General features: G+C 43.2%; 1 protein-coding gene across 1 annotated transcript in view; it reads right to left on the reverse strand.

Annotated features, from left to right (window-relative positions):
- Nucleotides 1–216: 216 nt before the first annotated feature.
- The window catches only part of RBM5 (RNA binding motif protein 5), a 29304-nt gene continuing 7939 nt past the window's right edge, over nt 217–21581 (reverse strand). Inside the window, exons 5-25 of the mRNA XM_025987684.2 lie at nt 18613–18682; nt 18053–18126; nt 15472–15555; nt 13515–13575; nt 12990–13055; nt 12571–12731; nt 11812–11909; nt 11081–11168; nt 10817–10894; nt 10661–10733; nt 9706–9791; nt 9220–9304; nt 8919–9010; nt 5871–6032; nt 4873–5022; nt 4722–4793; nt 3768–3947; nt 3374–3448; nt 2216–2313; nt 2005–2134; nt 217–862 (exon numbers count right to left, since the gene is read on the reverse strand). Coding sequence (XP_025843469.1) covers nt 737–862; nt 2005–2134; nt 2216–2313; nt 3374–3448; nt 3768–3947; nt 4722–4793; nt 4873–5022; nt 5871–6032; nt 8919–9010; nt 9220–9304; nt 9706–9791; nt 10661–10733; nt 10817–10894; nt 11081–11168; nt 11812–11909; nt 12571–12731; nt 12990–13055; nt 13515–13575; nt 15472–15555; nt 18053–18126; nt 18613–18682 — 2109 coding nt within the window. The 3' untranslated portion in view covers nt 217–736. The remainder of the gene's footprint in view (nt 863–2004; nt 2135–2215; nt 2314–3373; nt 3449–3767; nt 3948–4721; nt 4794–4872; nt 5023–5870; nt 6033–8918; nt 9011–9219; nt 9305–9705; nt 9792–10660; nt 10734–10816; nt 10895–11080; nt 11169–11811; nt 11910–12570; nt 12732–12989; nt 13056–13514; nt 13576–15471; nt 15556–18052; nt 18127–18612; nt 18683–21581) is intronic.

Below are 21581 nucleotides of genomic sequence, written 5' to 3' on the forward strand. Positions count from 1 at the left end.
AAAAGCTGACTCATTTATGACTGAATTTTCATGAAGAATTTTAAGACATATTAACAAACTCTTTAACTTAAGAATCTAAACATGATTAGAATAAGGAAAATAACAAAATACTACTTATAAATAACTTTTAACACACTTATCTCACCACCAGGCTTGACTAGCTCTGACATGCTCTGCACACCTGGTCACCCAAGAATAAAGAGACACAGACACTCATTTTTCAAGGTATTTCTTTTGTAAAGGAGCCAGATTTGGCAACTAGACTGAAAATCTTCCAAAATTCTGTACAAATGTGTAATATACAAATATACACAAGGCTTTTGCCAAGAAAAGACAGCACAACAAATGACAGAGGCGGCTTTGGTGTCACATACCACCTAGGGTATCTCAACACCCCATAGGAATGCGAGGGGCTGACAGACCACGACATGGCTACACATGTAAAACACACTACATTACACTATATACACTGAAGTATAAAAGACCCACTGTCCCCTTGGCCAGCTCACAAGCCCTCTGGCAGGAAGGAAGGCCATTCACCAGATAGCCCATATAAGGGGAACTCCTTTAAGTGGGAGAACCTTGTAGAATGGAGTGGTTCACCCTAAAAACTATTAACAGCACAAGGCATGCCCTTAAAGAGACAGGTAGGTGCTAAGAGTGAATTCAGGAGATGGTCCATTCCTTGTGCTCTGAGGAGCTCCTTGTCATCTTTCCCTCCCTCCTTCTCTGCATCTCACTCCATCTCAGTGAACCGAGCAAACATGGCCTTCCGGACAGCATCTTTGTAGGAATCCGCACCCGACAGTCCGTATGCACTGCCTTTGGCTCCTAGGCCAGCTCCTTTTAGCCGGACTTGAGCCTAAGGGAACAAAATTTCTGTCAGCAAATGGCAAGTAGGGTGTGGACCGCTCCAACTCCGCGTCCAGGCAATTCCCAACCAAATAGAACCACCCACCACCGGGGACAGAAAAGACAAAGTTTTTGAGATCTGACGTAGGTTTAAGGACTGAAGGAATAAAATGGTCTAAGGAAGACAGGCAGAGGGAGACACATTCCACAACCCTGCTCAGCAAGCTTCTGTGTCTAGTAATGGCCCCAAAGCACTCCACTGAAGCCTAGGAAGGCCTGGTAATTATGGGCACAGATCATAGCAGGACAGCCTGATGTCAGCAGAACTTGCTTGCACAAGACAAACATGGTCTGTAACAGTCTGACCTAAGCCGTGTTGCCTGGTCAGAGACAGCAATCCCTGGTGGTGCTCTTGTCTAGCCTGGTCAGAGACAGCAATCCCTGGTGGTGCTCTTGTCTAGAAGGCTGGAGGGCAGGGACTGCTGATCCTGAGATTATACCTCAATCTGAGCTCTGACCAACTAAAAGATTTTTCTTCTTCTTCTTTTTTTTTAAGATTTATTTATTCATGAGAGACACAGACTGAGAGAGAGAGGCAGAGAGACAGGCAGAGGGAGAAGCAGGTTCCTTGCGGGAGCTGGATGCAGGACTCGATCCCAGATCCTGGGATCACGACCTGAGCCAAAGGCAGGTGCCCAACCGCTGAGCCACCCAGGCATCCCAACTAAAGGATTTCTTATCATGGATAAAACTCCTACTTAATCAGAATTTGTTTTATACATAACCAAGATTACCTAGAAAGAAATTAAAGCATAGTATACCTTAAAAAAACCCAATCTAAGTACATGGATCTGAGTAGGTGTGAAGTAAGAGACTGTTCTTAACAAAGGACATAGACATATACAGTTCTCACAAGATGGCTTTTATCCAAAGGTACCAAAAGACTAGAAAAGTCAAGTAAGGCACCACACCCATTCCTCCCAACTGCCATTTTAAAAGGCGGGTGAAACAAAGTGGTGGCACTGCCCAGAAGAGACTGCCCTTTGTGGTAAGGTAAAGCTGCCCCTGGACCCCAGGCTGTCTGGGTGCTTCCATTTCATCTCCTCAGTAGAACAAGCCTACAAACCACTGAAGCCCAATCTTACTGCTTACCTCGATGGGGGCTGTGATGCCTTGACATTTTCTTCCTAAACCTGAGCCTTCCCGCCAACCCATGGCCTGCAGCATCTTGTTGCCAATGTTACTGTGGTCAATGCCATCTTTGGTGGGCTGCTCGTAATTCCTGCCAGTGGCAAACACACAGTTACTTAAAACAGCCAGAGCCCCTGCTAATGAAATGGAAAAGGTACACAACAACACATACACAGTGCCAGCATCAAACTGCTTCTTGCGCTTGGGCTCTGGAGGTTCTGGAATGCCGTACTTCTCTCGCCTCTCTGCAGCTCGATCTCGGTATTTCATCTATGTGGGAGAACAAAGGATGCTAGACATTCAGACCTAAATCTTCCAACAGCCTGCCTGACACACTGAGACTTCACGATTACCACCCTCAAGGACTATCCTAATCTGGAGCGTGGCCTCTTAAGAGTGGTCTGAAAAACCAAATGCCCCTTGTTTCCCTCACTGCAGTTAGTCGAATCAAAAATGGTGGGTGTGTAGGGACTGTGTGGAATCTGGGGCAGAGCTACACCTGCAACAAGGAATTTTATTTCATTAGCCATTGCTTGTTAAGCTCTTTGACAGGCCTGCTGAGCCACTGGTGCAGCCTACCAGTATCTAGAGGAAGAGGAGGGCAGAGCTGCCATTCCTCTTACCACCTGGGACAGGTCCACCTCCAGGGACAGATGGCACCAAGGAGGCTTCCAGAGACCCATTCATCAGGGAGCTGGTACTGTAAACAGTGGAAAAGAACAGGAGAGCAGAAACCCTAGCTACAGATAGCCTGAACTATAAAATTAACGTGGAGTGAGAAATTTCAAGTAACTTGTCCACTTCATCTCTAACCCACGGACCTCTATTTGGATTTTAAAACTGGATGGCTCTCAATCTGCCTCATGAACTATTAAATGCCTATCCATTATTGGCCTCACTTGCTTTTGCTGCCTTCACTCCAAACCCTGCCCTGCCTACCGCTTTCTTCCTTATCATTTGTAATTGTCTTATGTATGTAATTGTCTTATGCCTTGATTTCCCTTGGGCCTAATGTGAAGCCTCCCTCATTGTAAGCCAAACAAGATCACATTCTCTTTACTAAAATCCAGTGTACCTCACCAGCAAAATAACCTGGTATTTAGGACTTGTGAGCTGTCTTCAGGATGTGCTTCCGTGCATCCTCGTAGACATAGTGCAGACCTCACAATGCACACAGATCCCAGGTCCAGGCTACATGAACCACAATGGCCAGGTGACAGATATGTGACAAATCCTGCCTTGCCCCTGGGACCTGGAACTAAGTGCTACAAATAAAAGCTAAAGGTAGATACAAGATACTTCTCCTAGTGGCAAAGTGATCCTTATTCACCTCTCTCTCCCTCAGCTCCAAGGCTTCCAGCTCCTGCTCACTCAGCCTGGATCGTCGGTAGATATCCATGTTTTGCTGTAAGAAATTTGACAGACATGGTAAGAATTTAGACCAAACTAATTTGAAATGTCTATTTCTAACAATATCTATCTATTTTAAGAGTCAAAGCCCAGTTCAATATACCATAGCATGAAAACCAGAGCCTGATGTATATGGAGCCCCCATGCTCTTTGCCACTCTACAATCTGGAACAGACCACAATAAGAATAGCCTTTTGAAAGGTGATCGAACACTCCATGCAGGGATCTGCCGAACCTTCACCACAGTCAGGCCACTTGTGACACCTTGCTGCCTCCCCTCCCTGTCTTGGATCAGCTCAGAGAAGCATGGTCACCTTGTGAAGGTCTGAGAGCTGCTGGTGCCTGACCAGGGCATCTCTGTTGGGGAACTGGCGCCGGCAGAGCAGGCAGGCCATCTTTTTCCAGTCGGCCAGCTTCTCCTCCTCACTCTCCAGTCTCTCCACTAGCTCCTCTTCATTGTCGCTGTCACCACTGTAAGCAGCAACCAGACCCCTCTGGGAACAAGAGAGTGTGTCATTGGAAACATACAATAGGAAGGAGCCATGACTATGTATGATAAAACATGTAATTCAAGATGTGTGAGAACTCCCACTGCCAGAAGCCATATTTCAACAGTGTGGAACAGTCAGGTCCTCAAATGCTGGGCCTGCCAGCCTCCTGGTATCAACCCTCCTGAGGTCCAGGAAAAGTTCCTGGATGGCTGTTTTCAAACTACTCACCACGTATGAATACCCAAATATAACAGAGTAGTGGCCCACCTAGACCAGTATTTACCAAGTAAAACATGTTTTATTATCTTGATTTTCTCTTCCCAGACCATTAAAATTCTACTTACAAATGCAATAAAACTCAACTGAGCTTAGGAATTCAGGTTTCATTCACTGTTCCAGCTCACTAGCTCTCACCCAGAAAACAAAGCCTTGGACATGGATTCTATGTGCAGGACCTGCTCTAAATACCCACCGATAGTGAGCACATCCAGTTTTAAGTAGGAATCACAGCCAAGACGAAGGGGAGATTCCCAGTGAGATAGCAAGCACAAACATGGCCTTAAAAACACTGGTGGTGGGCAGCCCAGGTGGCTCAGCGGTTTTAGCGCTGCCTTCAGCCCAGGGCATGATCCTGGAGTCCTGGGATCGAGTACCATGTCGGGCTCCCTGCATGGAGCCTGCTTCTCCCTCGCCTGTGTCTCTGCCTCTCTATGTCTCTCATGAATAAATAAATAAAATCTTAAAAACAAAACAAAACACTGGTGGTCTTCTACTTACCTTGAGAGGATTCTCCTCATCTCCATTTCGCACCAGTTCTGGGATGAGCTGCTGCCTTTCGGCTAAGGCTCCCTGGGAAACACAGAACAAGTCATAAGCCTCACATTTTACTTAAGTTCCCATTATGAAGTGTGGCCATTCCTGCTGTTACCTTTTTCTCAAAGAGAGCAAAGCCAGCATCTGCCGCAGCGGACTCTCTCCTTTCTTCTTCTCTCAAGGAGTTAACAGGTTGAAAGCTATTTTTAAAATTTTCTTTCTGCTTGTTTAAACTCTTAGCCCAGCGTTCCATATCTTTGGCGATCTAGTGCCAGACAACAACCACGAAAAACCATTTAGAAATACAGGACTTTAGAAAACAGTCTCCTGTGCCACAAATAAGCAGCCATTAAAGGTCTCACCTCAATCACGTGCTCTGGAACAAAACCCCTTTTGCCCTTACTTCTACCTACAAATATCTTCACGAAATGCAATGCATACACCCAAAGTCATTAACAAATACTGATTGAAAAAGCCTGTGAAGCTTCGAGGATATTTTTCCTTCTAAGTATGTATACAGGCAACTGACAATGTATGGTAACATAAAAATAATTTACAAAATCCTCTGTTAACTTGATGTAAATAAGATACGTGACCCAGTTTTCTTTTGTTTTGGTTTTTATCATTCATTCATTCATGATAGACACAGAGAGAGAGAGAGAGAGAGAGAGAGGCAGAGGGAGAAGCAGGCTCCATGCAGGGAGCCTGATGTGGGATGATCCCAGGACTCCAGGATCGTGCCCTGGGCCAAAGGCAGGCACTAAACCGCTGAGCCACCCAGGGATCCCCTTGTTTTGGTTTTAAAGATTTTATTTATGAGAGAGAGAGAGAGAGAGAGAGAGAGAGAGAGAGAGAGAGAGAGGGAGGGAGATGCAGCAACATAGGCAGAGGGAGAAGCAGGCTCCATGCAGGGAGCCCGATGTGGGACTTGATCCTGGGACTTTAGGATCACGCCCTGGGCCGAAGGCAGGCGCTAAACCACTGGGACGTGACCCAGTTTTTAAAAAGATCCAAATAAAGCTGATACAGATGCCACATCTGAAAAAAGAGAAAGAAAAAAAGAAAGCCCAATCCTCTAGAGAACTGAGTTCCCTTCCTGGGTCATGGTCTCACCTGCTGGGCTGTTTTGCTCTTGGGTTTCTCCTTCTTTTCCTTCCCCTCCTTTGCAGGAGGTAGGCCCGTCTGCTGGTGGGAGCTGGACTCTGCAGCTGGCACGTAGGTCTCCTTCTCCCCATCCCAGTAAAGGTATTGCTGGGTCAGGGAATTGTAGTAGTACTAGAAACAAAACACAATTAATGCAGGCTTTCTACTTTGTCAAACCCTTAAAGGAATATTTTGTTAAAAAGACGTATCAAAATTCTTTTGTCAAAAAAAGGAAACACAAACATAAAACACGCTGTGGAAAAGTAGTCATTTCCTGCCCAGAAAGCTGCTTGTACATGCTGGTGTGGTAAGGATACAGAACTAGCCAGTGAAGAAGTATGAAACTTCTGGGACAAAAGTAAAATATGGTTTCTAAAGAGTGTAGTTCCATTAATCTAATCCCTGGGCTTGGAGTACACCCAAAGAGCCATGTATCTGACTCCTTTTCATAGACCATTTATACAAACCAGGTGGCCAGAACAGGTAGGTGGTACAGAGAGTTGTTTTCTTTTTTTAAAGATTTATTGGGAGGAGGGCGGGGGTTGGGGGTGAATGGGTGACGGGCACTGAGTGGGGCACTTGACGGGATGAGCACTGGGTGTTATTCTGTATGTTGGCAAACTGAACACCAATAAAAAATAAATTCATTATTAAAATAAAATAAAAAAAATAAAAAATAAAAGATTTATTATTTATTATTTTTAGTAATCTCTACATCCAGTATGGGGCTCGAACTCAAAACCCTGAAATCAAGAGTCCATGTTCCACCAACTGGGCCAGCTAGGCACGCCTTAGAGGAGGAGCTTTTAATGACACATCTTCCATGAGAACCAGTTAACAGCCAGTTCATCATCAGGTTCAAACATCTGGAACCCTTTGGACACCCAGGTAACCAAACACAGGGTTGTAAAATGCCAGCTTGGGAGTTGAAAGGTGGTAAGTGAAGCAACTGGATCTGACATATGTAGGAAGAACTGCAATGGCAGATAAGTAGCACCTATCTCTCCTCCTCTTTTCTTTTTTTTTAATGATTTTATTTATTTATTCATGAGAGACACACACAGAGAGAGAGAGGCAGAGACACAGGCAGAGGGAGAAAGAAGCAGGCTCCATGTAGGGAGCCTGACGTGGGACTCGATCCCAGGTCTCCAGGATCACACCTTGGGCTGAAGATGGTGCTAAACTGCTGAGCCACCCGGAATGCCCCTTCTCCTCTTTTTTATTGCCTATTCATTTAGTCTACCTGCTTAGCAGGGACCCAGGGGACATGATATACTATATCTTTTCTGGGGAAGATGGCATGGGTCAGACATAAGAGTCACAGCTGCTATGGCCACTAAAAACTGCCTGGGTAATGGTCAGACTTCACAGGCAAGAGAACTAGAACCATACAAGACTTGGCTTGCTCACCATTCCACACCTCACTCTCAGAAACCACAAGCTCTCAATGCCAAGTTCCTGTTAAAAGCACTTATTTTACTATCCTATATATATAGCTCCCGGTCATAAGTAATTGTTTATTTATAGAGTGTTAAAGCTGCCTTTCCTCTTTAAAATAACATACCACTACCAAAAATAAAACATCACCCCAGAGATCTGCTAATTTCTACCCACAGATCAGGACACTAAGTAAAAGAGGCTGGACACAATAAGTCACATGCTGTCCGCCTCCACTTACATGAAATGCTAAGACGCAAATCTGCAGAGACCAGAAAACAAATAGTGGTTGATGGAGGGACTCAGGAGGGACTGCTAAGGGGACAGGTTTCTTTTGGGGTTAATAAAAACATTTTGGATTACAAATAAATAGAGAGCAAGGGGTGTCTGGCTGGCTCAGTTGGTAGAGCAGATCTTGATCTCAGGGTTGTAAGTTCAAGCCCCAGGTTGGGTGTAGAAATTACTTAAAAATAGAATCTGGGAAAAAGAATAAAAAATAAAAAAAAATCTGGGGTGCCTGGGTGGCAAAGTCACTTAAACATCCAACTCTTGGTTTTGGCTCAGGTCTGATTTTGCGGTTGTGGGATTGAGCCCTGCACTCAGTGGGGAATCTGCCTGGGTTTCTCTCTCCCTCTCCCTTTGCCCCTCCCCCTGCATATGCTCATGTACATGTGTGTGTTCATGCTCACTCTATGAAATAAGCAAATCTTAAAAAAAATTTTTTAAGGTGCTGCCTGGGTGGTTCAGTTAGCTGCCTGACTCTTGATTTCAGCTCAGGTCTTGATTTCAGAGTTGTGAATTCAAGCCCTGTGTCAGGCTCCACACTAGGTGTGGAGCCTACTTAAAAAAACAAAACCTCACATACCTAAAAACAAACAAGCGAACAAACAGTGAAGTTTAGCTCAATTAAAAAAGTACACAGGAAGAGAAACCACATTTTCAAACTTCTATCTAGGTCTTTATGTAAACACTAACAGCCATCTATAAATTTTATTGACAGGGCAGCCCTGGTGGCTCAGCAGTTTGGCGCCAGTTTCAGTCCAGGGCATGATCCTGGAGACCTGGGATCGAGTCCCATGTCGGGCTCCCTGCATGGAGTCTGCTTCTCCCTCTGCAGGTGTCTCTGCCTCTCTCTCTCTCTCTCTCTTATGAATAAATAAAATCTTTAAAAACAAATTTTTTATTGACAAAATAATCCATGGTCCTAGAAGTCAGACTTGTGGTTACTGAAGGGGGGGGAGGTACTGGCCAGCAGGGGGCATGAAGGAGCTTTCAGCACACTAGGAATATTCTCTCATCTCAGCACTGATATAGGAGTACGTACACATGTAAACATTCAAAGAAATGTACACTTCAGCTTTGTACCCTTTTCCTATATGTACACTATACCTCAAAACATTTTTAACATTTAAATTATAAAATTCCTAAAATAGAAATTATATCTTGGTGGTTCTGAAGAATTTAAAACCAATCTGGGCCACTTACTCCTTTGCAGGAGTTATTTCATGTCATGCTTCATAAATGGACTAAGTGAAATGAAGATATTTTTAGTGAAATTGGGGAGGAAAACAGTGCACTTACCTGTGAGTTGGGGTCATAGTACAGCCCTGTTGTTGGATCATAATAATATCCTGAAGATTCGTCATACTGGTAAGTGGATGTGTCAGGCACTGCTGCAAAAACAAAAACCAGCACACAGTCATTCCAGGTAAGAAACAAGCTTTACTTGAAACTCTAAGCCACCGAGATGTGGCAGGCCTTAATGGTCTTCTCTCATATCCCAAGTGTCCCTCTGACACCCACAAAGGGAGAAAACGCTTACTAGACACAGACAACAACTAGGACCTTCCAACTGTCAACAGCCCCATGAGGTTTGGCTTACCATATTTGGTACCAGGAACTACACCAGTGGGGGAAGCGGCTGGGGCCTGTGTACTTGTGCTAGTGCTAGGCTGTGCTTCCTCAGTCTGGAAAGAACAGCAGCTTCAATATAATTTCAACTGTAAAGCCTCTTAAGAGAACTAAATCACTGCAATCATCCAGGAGGAAGGGCTCCCCTGACAGACGTACTGTAGTAATGATCTAGGGCAATCCTTGAACAAAAAACACATGCTGACAACTTTCTTCCTAAAAATCAAGTTGAAGCATGCAGGAAGTATCAATACACCCTGTTTGGAATCTTAAGTTCTAAATACATACCCCAAATTATTTTAATCATCTAATACTACCAGAGAAGTAAGGTCGGAATATCTGTATATTATTCAATCCTGGCTCATGCAGCAGGGAAGAATAATATTTTATAGCAAAAGCAAGCCAGCCCCCCCACCTCCCCCCATCACCAGTTCTGTATTTAGGACAACAGGATTACCGGAGAGCTGGGTGGATTGGAGGTCTGATTATACAGCTGGGGACTCTGGGACACTACAGCTGCTGAGGTGGTGGTCACTGCTGTGCCTAATGATAAACACAGAGGTTAGGAAGGGCCGAGGCACTAATTCCAAGCCAAACATCTTTATCTGTAATGCCCAAACTAACCTTCTGTCTTTGTATACGTCAGTTTTTTTTTTTTTTTTTTTTTTAGGTTTATTTATTTTTAGAGGGAGAGAGCAGAGGGAATGGGTAGAGGGAGAGGGAGACTCAAGCAGACTCTGCGCTGAGACTGAAGCAGGGCTTGGTCTCATGAGACTGAGATTATAACCCTCAGCTGAAACCAAGAGTCAGTCACTTAATCAATTGTGCCACCAGGTGCCCGTGTAGATGTCAGTTCTGAATAACTTAATTCCCACTAAACATCCTGGAACCTCTAACATTTTCATTTTTATGATCCTTTTATAATGTCACATACAAAGTTAAATATTCTGCATGATCGTCAAGAAAAAGGAAGAGAAGAATCTCTAACTGGTCTGGGGTTGAGAAAATATTTAACTATAAAGCTTTTATAATTCTAAAACAAAAACTAAAGCAGAAGTTTCTTACAATGACCCTTCTCATTGATGTCTGAGCATGAGACTTTATGGCCACACTCTCTCTGCTCACATGAACCTATGTAAGAACCCATGATTCCAAACAAAGCCAAGGGAGATACAAAGTTGAATTCTAAGAATGAACATTCATCACAATACGGTCTCTAAAAGGCTGTTATCCTCTCCTGATCTTCCCTAGAACCTTAGGCACATACATGGTGACAACCCTGAACATGTATCCCTTACCCTCACCTTGCAGGGAAACAGATATGTGGCTTTGGGTCTAGTTAGAACATCTAGTCCTATCTCCTTAATGATAGCTGCTTAAACAAAAGGTAAAACAGAGATGAAGTTTACTACCTGATGCAGATGATGCATCAGATTCCAATCCTCCAGCTTGTTGCTGATAAAACTGTTGGTAATCCTGTGAGTACTGAAGAAAAGTCCACTGTTAAAGCTGCTATTCTCAGACCTGCTCTGGAGAGCAGAAGTTGGATGCTGGTCAAATCTACCTACCTGAGCATATTGGGCATAGCCATCTTGGCCTGGCTGCAGGTAACTGTAGTCAACACTGCCTCCTTCACCACTCTGAGACTATAAAGTGTCAAAAGAAAAGGATACACACAGGTGAGGTTAGTGGACATCAAGAAAGAAGCCAGGAAGTACTTCCTAAAAATGACCTTGGAGAGCTCCTAAGGCACCAGAGATCACTTCTGTGAATTTGGGCACCACCACCATCACCACGCTATTTTGAAAAAAAATTTAACAATTCCTTCTTACCTGGGTAGATGACCACTGAGCAGCAGCAATGGCTGTACTGGCCACAGAGAAGGCGCTGACCCGGTTACCATCTGGGAGGACCAAGTCTCTGAAAACACAAAAATTCCATCATGTGGCTCTATCTCAGCAAGCTCCCAATCTGCCAAGGAAATAGCAATTCACTCTAGCTTTTGTTGAGAGCTCTCAAATGCTAGCAAGGCCTCATTTCTCCATGGGTGAGTTCCTTAGTGGGCAAATGTCTCTGCAGTATCACTGTTTTACTCTGTATCCTACCTTCTAGTAAGGTGTTTCCTGGGTGAGCAATGATACTACAAATGGGAAATTTACATCTCTGGACTGAGGCTCACTCTAAATGAAGCTATCAGCATGCTATTCTGGAAAGAATTATTTCCAGATGGGTTTGCACTATCCTGAAGCTGTTTGCATAGCACATATTCTCCACCCATCTGTCATGTGTGCCTCTGTCCTGCTCTGAAGTTTTCTGGCAACTGTTTTTTCAGGACAGGAGAAATATACTGTAAAAGAAGACAACTGTCTCCCTCCCAACCTTGGAAACCAGGGAGGATTGTATCTCAGTGTTGAGAACATGGGCTTAGGGTACAGTTAGCAAAGCACCCCTGGGCAAGTGTATAAGTACAGCGGTTTGAAATAAAAATAAAGCTACTCAAAATAAATAAATAAATAAATAAATAAATAAATAAATAAATAAATAAATAAATAAAGCTACTCACTTTCTGGCACTTTTTGCAAAATCAACCCCTATAGTTTTGCCGTCAATTTTCAAAGGAGGGTGGAGACTCTGCAATATCTGAAGGAGCTGAGAGGCATCCTGAAGGAGAATGTCAAGAAAGACAACTTTGTCATGTAATTAAAAATCTCTCCCTACCACCAACTCCATTTGTAGTTTAGCTTTCTATTAAAAAAACAAACAGTAAAACAAAACAAAACAAAAAACAACAGTAATCCATTATTGTTTGTGCATATGAATCCTTGAGGAAAAAAACCAGCCCTCTTTCTTCCAGTACATGAAGCTATTTCATATTATTATTATTATTATTTTTTTTTAAGATTTTATTTATTTATTCATAGAGACACAGCTAGAGAGAGAGGCAGAGACACAGGCAGAGGGAGGAGCAGGCTCCATGCAGGGAGCCCAATGTGGGACTTGATCCCGGGTCTCCAGGATCACGCCCTGAGCTGCAGGCGGCGCTAAACTGCTGCGCCACCGGCGCTGCCCGGTATTTCATATTATTAAAGAAGTAAATGCTAAATCAATCTAAACAAAGCAAGAAGGAAAAAATTAAACTGTGGCTCAAACTTTAGTTATGCTAATTATCTACAGGTATACACATTATTTTTTACCACTTATCACATGTAGCCTTGACCTCTGGGCTCCAGGAGCCTTGCACACAGCATTACAATTAGATGAACCGCATTTGCCTCTTAAAGCCTAGTTTCTTGTAAAAGGAAAGATTGAGTGAGCACCTCACCATTGCAGAAGACAGCTGCACAAATGCGAAGCCCCTGTTCTGCTGGGTCTGTTTGTCTTTTATGAGGCGAATATTATTGACAGCTAAGGATGCGTAGGGAGACAGTGCTGTCATGATGGAATCCACCACAGTGTGCGGGGCTATGTTTCGAAGTATGATTGCTGGAGGTGAAAGAGACAAATGACATATATGTGCATTCCCACCACCAATACTTTTTAAGGCAGGCTCAAGGACAAATACTTAAATCCATTTTGGGAGAGTCCTAGTATACCTTGCACTTTGACATGGAAAAGATGCTAAAAACCAAAACTGAAGCCACAGCCATTCTAAAAACCCTGTTCATTAAAAAAGGATAAAAAAACAAAAACTTCTGAGTTTAACTTCTACCACAAAGGCCAAAAGAGCATAGTGGAACTTACTATCACAGTAGTAATCCACAGACTGAACAGACTCTGTAGTTCCAGGGGGCACTTCCTGTTCAGAGTCTACAAGGGAAAGAGACAAGGAGACTCAGTAACTTGAAGAAAAACAAACAATAAACCAGTGTATTTTTAGTAAAGGAATACATTCAAACCTCAAAGCTTTAATTTTAAGTAAATGTAAGCATTTATTTTTCTTTTAAAACCATCTGTGGCTATAATAATACATGATTAATTTCGACGTGATAAATGTGGAATGCAAAAATTGGGCCAGTGGAGGACTGACATTACTTCAGTACTAAAGAAAAGCAGGAGTAGAATACAAACTGTGAACAGGCTTAATTTTGGAAAATAAAAGAACTCTCTGCACCCACAATCATCAGAAGCATCTACCTAACATAAGGTAAGAAAGTTTAAGAATTATTTGTTGAAATGTCCTACAATCTATACTTTTCCTCAGGCTTGCAGACAATCCAATTAGTCAGGTTTTTAATGCATATTCCAAATAGCTGAGTTTGGGCTTACCAAACTTGTCCGCTCCACATCGGAAGCATTTTAGTCTTTTCCTGAAATTGTTAAGGCAGCACTGGAAGAAAAAAAGTTTTCTCTGTAATTATTTCTCACAGTAGGCCAGGCTTACTAGTAATGAAGTGGGTTAGAGCAATATGGCCATGGACAAGTCTGAGGTAGCAAATAAAAAAAGAGTGATATCACGCAACCAAGACAAATGGGAAGTCACCTAAAAATTTAAAATTTTATATGTCTTACTATGTGAATTCTTCCAAGAAAAACAAATACTTTTTTTTCTTTTAAAATTTGTTTATTCATGAGAGACCGAGAGAACAAGAGAGAGGCAGAGACATGGCTGAGGGAGCAGGTTCCTTGCAGGGAGCCTGATATGGAACTCAATCCCCAGACCTGGGATCACACTGAACCAAAGGCAGAAGTTCAACTGCTAAAGCCACCCGGGTGTCCCCCAGGAAAAACAAATCTTGATAAATTTTGAAGTAGAATTCCATTTTTATCAAGTTCGAGGAAAGCTTCATTTCACCCCAAAACTTTATAGCAAACCCTCCAGTGGTGAATTTGTTTCTTGCATCAGAAGAACACTTACTGGGATCCCTGTGTGGCTCAGCAGTTTAGTGACTGCCTTTGGCCCAGGGTGTGATCCTGGAGTCCCAGGATTGAGTCCCACATTGGGCTCCCTGCATGGAGCCTGCTTCTCCCTCTGCCTGAGGGAGATAATGTCTCTACCTCTCTCTCTCATGAATAAATAAATAGAATCTTAAAAAAAACAAAACAAAACAAAACAAAAAAACCACATTTAAAAAAAAAAAGAGGAAGAACACTTACTATATGGACCACTCTAGATACACAATGTAACAGAATACTGTCTAGCCCCTACTGGACATGGTTGACATGCAGAACAAAGAATCCAAGTACTCTCAGAATGTCAATGGCAACACCCAATGCTCAAAATGATGCATTGGTGGGGCACCTGGGTGGCTCAGTTGGTTAAGCATCTGACTCATGGTTTCAGCTCAGGTCATGATCTCAGGGTTGGGGGATTAAGCCCTGTGTCAGATTCCATACTTGGTGGTGGAGTCTGCTCAAGATTCTTCCCACTGACCACTTGCATGTGTTCACTCTTTTAAATCAATCAGTCCTTTATTTTTTAATATCTTATTCATGAGAGAGAGAGAGAGAGAGAGAGAGAAGCAGAGACACAGGCAGAGGGAGAAGCAGGCTCCACACAAGGAACCCAACGCAGGACTCGATCCCGGGTCCCCAAGATCATGCCCTGGGCCGAAGGCAGCACTAAACTGCTGAGCCACCCAGGCTGCCCTCAATTGATCCTTAAAACAAAACAAAACAAAACAAAAAAAACAAACAAACAAGGGACGCCTGGATGGCTCAGCAGTTGGGTGTCTGCATTTGGCTCAGAGCATGATCCCGCGGTTCCGGGATCGAGTCCCATATCAGGCTCCATGCATGAAGCCTGCTTCTCCCTCTGCCTTTTTGTCTCTCATGAATAAATAAATAAAATCTTTAAAAACAAAAACCACAAAAATAGTGCACTGGTGACAGCACTATAATGTTTTAATTTTATTTGTTCGTTCATTCATTCATTCATGACACAGAGACAGAAAGAGGCAGAGACACAGGCAGAGGGAGAAGCAGACTCCATGTAGGGAGCCCGACGTGGGACTCGATCCCAGGTCTCTGGGATCATACCCTGGGCCGAAGGCAGATATGCTCAACCACTGAGCCACCCAGGTGTCCCATAGACCTTAATATATAAATAAATAAAATTGCTAGTCTTCTAGGGATTCTAGTACCTATATAGGAGGACCCAAAGAAAGTCACAAAAATCACTCTATGATAAAAGCTGGTGACTGTGTATTTTCTAGTTTCCTTGTTCAAAAAAAACCCCAATAAAACCCAAAGGGTTTTTGTCTGTTTGCAAAGAACATATGCTTACCTTGTTACAAAGCCAATCTTCAAACTTAGGTCTGGGATTGCTATAATGCATCGCAATGTGCTTTCCTTGAATCACCAACTTTTTCTGTAAAAAAAAGAAGTAATTAGTTATTCCCATTGTGAGGAACATGTGTCCATTTTCCCAGGGCAGAGCACACTTCGGAAAAATCAGTGCTCTGGAATTAAATGGACAACATACGGGGAGGACCAACCACCGCCACCTATACTCTGCCCATCCAATCCTTCAGATAGGCAGTAAGAGAATGGGATGCGGAGTAAAGGTAAACGGAGTCAGGGAGTGCTGAGAAAGCTGCCAAACTCTAACCGCTGACATGCACCAGGCCGTGTCTCCAGCAGAGACAGAAGTCCTAACATTCAGCATTGCCAGGCTGCCTGAGAGTGACAGTCTATTTCAAAAAGCAGAAGACACAATTCTCCCAGTTCTGAGATTGCCTCCTACTTTAGCCTCAGCATGGTGTCCTTGGGCTTCGCTTCACTTTTCCCCCAGTCCCCGTCCTTATGCAAAGTAAAAGCCTTTCTAGTTCCCCTTCCCCAAACTCTTGCTTCAGGATGTGTCCTCTGGGGGACAAAGGGAGGGGAGCTCAGGTTTTTTTGGGGGGAGCTCAGGTTTAAAGGGAATCTGGTTACAACTCTTTTCTTTGGAGGGCCTATTCTGAATGCCATCGACTCTAAAGCAGCTAAATGAGATTTCTTCCTGCCAACTGAAACCATGTTATGTCCTAGGTGACAGATGTGTTTTTCCCTGAAATACATGGTACTCTCTTCAAGATGAGTAACCAGGCGGCCAATGAAGTTTCTTCTGGGGGGTCAGAAGAGTTCGTAAATGCATACACCACCTTACCCTTCAAGTCAACCACGTGACTAAAAGAGATACAACTTTAAAAGATCAAAACTCCAAGCTCAATCAGTCTAGCCAAGAGTATACCCAGCACCTGCCCCCAAAGAGCCTTCATTTAACAGGAGCACCTTTTCTTTCGCTTTTCATGGGGGGGGGGGGGGGGGAGATCAATGGGGGAGGGAGCAGGGTGTTCTGATACTATCAGAACAGATTTAAGTAAGAGGTTAGATATCCAGATTTTTAAAAGGAGTCTAACCCCTCTAAATATACATACTGTTGAGTAATTTGGTTCTTGCAAATCCTGGAAGAGTTAAGACATGCTGTGAATGTTGTCTCTGCAATATCTAAAGGCAAGACTGCATGTCTGGCCAAGAGGGAAAAAGCTGAAGGGCCATCCACTCACTTTATTGTACAGAAACAAAAATGAAGCTGGGAGATATGTCAACAGATCATCCCAGTAGGAGGGGTGTGTGCTGGGGGAGACTCCAAACTATCACTGAGTCCCTAATCCTATTGGTCTTATTTCTGGAGTGAATTTGAGCTGTAATGAAATATTACATGTGAACTTAGCTTTGTATACATTAAAATTGTGGAGATTTTTAAATGTCTTGTGAGTTTTAATTTCTTTGGAGTTTTAAACTCCCAGGCAAGCCATTCTGATACCTCCAATGCATCAAAAGATGCTGCTGTGTCAAGAGGGCAGACTCACATGAAGCTTGTGTATAGGTTCCCAATTTACTAACATGGTGTCCGTGGTAGGAAATGAATGAAGCTCTATTTCTGTAAGATCAGGCTATCACCTCTGAGTTAAGAAAATGAGAGGTTTAAAAATCTAACAAATCATTCAATCAAAATGATATGCTCATTAGTGAGTCTTTGTTATATACAGCAATACATACTGGAGTGTAACTTATTCATGGGTGACAAATCATAAAATGTTGCAGAAAAGCAACATAATGAGTTAAACAAACTTCCCAGAATGCACTGGGTTAAGGCATTTAATACTGCACTTTGTGGAGTTCTGTCAAAAAAAAGTTATTTAAGTGCCAAGTACAGAATGTTATCTCGACAAACTGTGGAACACTTCAGTTAATGCTACATCAAAGAACCATCAATGATTTGCTTTGAATGGAATACAAAAGGCATTCTCAGGGAGATTAGAATGTTAATGCCACTTTAACTAGATTAGACAGCAGCAGGACACCAGCTTCCAGGCTAATCTCATCAGACTTATTGTTCATAAATTCCATGAGGTCCTTATAGTCCTTGAAGACCCATATGAGCAGTTATGCCTCTTAGAGGCTTGTGGTCTCCAAGCAGAAAAATGGAATTACTTCAAAATGCCTGTAGCAGACTTCTACTGCATTCTTTTTGCTATTAAATCGAGAGTTGGATATTTTAAGATTACTCTCAACGGACACAATGAAAAGGATCATCAGTAGGGGAAAAGAGAAGGTGTTTTGGTTATCACCAGACAGGTATTCAGTGATTATTAACAAACTCTGCCAGGCAGCCACGTTTAAAAGCAGAGCAAATTCTACAATGCAGTCCTTGCTGCTGTATTATTCTAATAATATGAATTTTAATATATACAAAGCTTTTCTTTTAAAAAAATCACTCCTTTGGAACAAACCACTCCTTCAACCTTTTTTGTTTTTTTGTTTTTAAATTGTACAGACTTGTTCCATTTTCATGAATATCTAGACTTGGTGAGTGAAGCAACCTGATTGGCTTCCATCCAGCTGGTAGCATCTTGCAAGTGATAAAACTCCACGAAGGCGAAACCACGGCTTACACCTAGAGACAGCATTCAGATATAGACGGGATACTCGTGTTAGTCAGTTCCTTTATAACAGGTGAATCTCTCTCCCACTGCTTCAACACTGCGTGACAAAGCCAATTGGGAAGCAGCTTTACAAATGTGACTTGACTTGGGGATCTTCTTGATACTTTGCCATGGCAAGGAACCAAGCCGCCTGAACTAAGTGCCACTCGATTTGATTCCACGCTTAAAAAGTAACCATGCAACCGACTACAAACAGTCAAACAAGGAGTTTATAAATCGCTACTTACCGAAGGAAAAAAGCCCCTAAAACCAAAGTTTTTAAAAAGGTCCTCAGATGCTCTCTAATATCGTTTTCAAAGAGTCACATTCCTTAGCCATGGCAAACCTTTCATTCTGAATTCATGTGCTTGAAGATTGGGGGAATCAGGATGGTCTTTACGGGCTGAGGTGGGAATGGGGAAGAGAGCCAGAACAGCCGGAACTAAGCAAGCTCTCACCTGTTTTCCTCTTCATCAACCTCACGTCTGCTGGCTGAGGGCCTTCAAAGGACTCCATCATTTCTCGAATCTGTAGAGTTTTACACATTTATAGTTAAAGCTTCACCATAAACTATTCCACACCAAAGAAAGTTCAAGGACCAGGAACTGCATCAACTGCTTAATCAGCCAAATTTTAAACTTCTATCACCAAAATATAATCATTCTAAAAAGTGGAATAAAAGAAAAAAAGAACATTTCTCATAGAAATGAATGTACTTTAACAGCCTTAAAAGCATTCTTTATATGCTGCCTGGGAACTTCCCTTAGATACAAGTATTTATGTTATGATAAACAGTCTTGCTTGGGTGCTTGGATGGCTCAGTTGGTTGAACATCTGACTCTTGATTTTGGCTCAGGTCATGATCTCAGGGTCAAGATTGAACTGTGTCAGGCTCTGCTCTTGGCAGGGAGTCTGCTTGGTTCCTGCCTCCCCCACCCCCACCCCCCGGTCCTTTCCTGCTGCGTGTACTCTCTCTCTAAAATAAATAAATCTCAGGGGATCCCTGGGTGGCTCAGAAGTTTGGTGCCTGCCTTTGGCCCAGAGCGTGATCCCGGAGTCCTGGGATCAAGTCCCGCGGCTCCCTGCATGGAGCCTGCTCCTCCTCTGCCTGGATCTCTGCCTCTCTCTGCATATGTCTCTCATGAATAAATAAAATCTTTAAAATCAATCAATCTGTCTCAGTCTGTCTGCATTTGGCTCAGGTCATGATCTCGGGGTCCTGGGATTGAGTCCTGCATCAGGCTCTCTCCTCAGTGGGGAGTCTGCTTCTCCCTTTCCCTCTGCACTCACCCCAGCTCATGTCTGTGTGTATGTGCACGGGGGCACTCTCTCAAATAAAATCTTTTAAATAAGTAAATCTTTAAAAAAAAAAAAAATCTTGCCCATGGCACACTGTCCTGAAAGCCTCTCTTAGTCTTACCTTGCTGTCCTTAGTTCTAAAGTACCAGAAAGAAAATGAGATTTAGAAGAAGCAGAGGATGTGCCATTGTCCTCTGAAGTATGTGATCCAGAATCCATAGCAAGGGGGCCAGGGTGGCTCAGTCAGTTAAGCGTCTGCCTTCAACTCAGATCATGATCTCTGGGTCCTGGGATTGAGCCCCAAACCAGGCTACTGCTCAGCAGGGAGTCTACTTCTCTCTCTGCCCCTCCCCACTGCTCATTCTCTCTCAAATAAAACTTTTTTTTTTTTTTAAGATTTTATTTATTTATTCATGATAGACATAGAGAGAGAGGTAGAGACACAGGTAAAGGGAGAAGCAGGCTCCATGCCAGGAGCCCGATGTGGGACTCGATCCCGGGACTCCAGGATTGCGCACTGAGCCAGAGGCAGGCGCTAAACCACTGAGCCACCCAGAGATTCCCTCTCTCAAATAAATCTTTTTTTTAAATTTTTAAATTTTATTTATTTATGATAGGCACACAGTGAGAGAGAGAGAGAGGCAGAGACATAGGCAAAGGGAGAAGCAGGCTCCATGCACCGGGAGCCCGATGTGGGATTCGATCCTGGGTCTCCAGGATCGCGCCCCGGGCCAAAGGCAGGCGCTAAACCGCTGTGCCACCCAGGGATCCCCCTCAAATAAATCTTAAAAAAACAATCAATAGCTAAAAAATAAGGAACTCTCAAACATTTTTTTGCACAATTATCTTAAATGATTTTCGTGCTGGGAGATCCCTGGGTAGCTCAGAGGTTTGGCACCTGCCTTTGGCCCAGGGTGTGATCCTGGAGTCCCGGGATCAAGTCCCGTGTCAGGCTCCCGGCATGGAGCCTGCTTCTCCCTCTGCCTGTGTCCCTGCCTCTCTCTGTCTCTGTCTATCATGAATAAATAAATAAAAATCTTTTTTTTTTTTTAATTTTTATTTATTTATGATAGTCATAGAGAGAGAGAGAGGCAGAGACACAGGCAGAGGGAGAAGCAGGCTCCATGCACCGGGAGCCTGATGTAGGATTCGATCCCGGGTCTCCAGGATCGCGCCCTGGGCCAAAGGCAGGCGCCAAACCGCTGCGCCACCCAGGGATCCCAAATAAATAAAAATCTTAAAAAAAAAAAAAAAAAAAAGATTTTCGTGCTGAAAATTAAATCTTTTTTTTTTTTTTTTTAAGATTTTATTTATTTATTCATGATAGACATAGAGAGAGAGAAGCAGAGACACAGGCAGAGGGAGAAGCAGGCTCCATGCACCGGGAGCCTGATGTGGGATTCGATCCCGGATCTCCAGGATCGCGCCCTGGGCCAAAGGCAGGCGCCAAACCACTGCACCACCCAGGGATCCCTCGTGCTGAAAATTAACAAAGCTCATAACATTCCTAGGCTCCTAGTAAGTCAAAATAAACATCAATTGAACCTAGAAGAATGAATTTGGCCTGGTAGGTTTGTTATTGATGTTAGACCAAGCTGTTTCTGCAAAAGGCAAAGAAATACACTATTTCTTACTCATGCCAGGCAGAAATATTCCAAGGAAAGAAGAAAAAAACGGCAAATTTGTGAAATAATTTCTTACTGGTCCCTAACTTTTCGTTATTGCACAAAGGCTACAGAATTATATATTGTTGATCCTCATTATAATGGATTCCGTATTTGCAAATTTGGCCACCCACTATTCTAACTCCCAATCAATACTTGTGGCACTTCCAAGTCATCCATGGACATGTACAGATTTGAGTTGCTTGATGCCCATGTCCCAGGCTGATACTCTGCTTTGTTTCAGCTTCCATAATGTAAACAAGGGTCCCTTTTCGCAGTCTCTTTAGTGTCAAGTTTTCCACCGTTTTCTATTTTTTGGTTAGTGATTTCACTATTATATATTTTTATTTTTTTTTATTTTATTTATTTATTCACAAGAGACACAGAGAGAGAGATGCAGAGACACAGGCAGAGGGAGAAGCAGGCTCCATGCAGGGAGCCCAACGTGGGACTCGATCCTGGGA

Source organism: Vulpes vulpes, chromosome 9 (assembly GCF_048418805.1).
Source record: "Vulpes vulpes isolate BD-2025 chromosome 9, VulVul3, whole genome shotgun sequence".
Lineage (NCBI taxonomy): Eukaryota > Metazoa > Chordata > Mammalia > Carnivora > Canidae > Vulpes > Vulpes vulpes.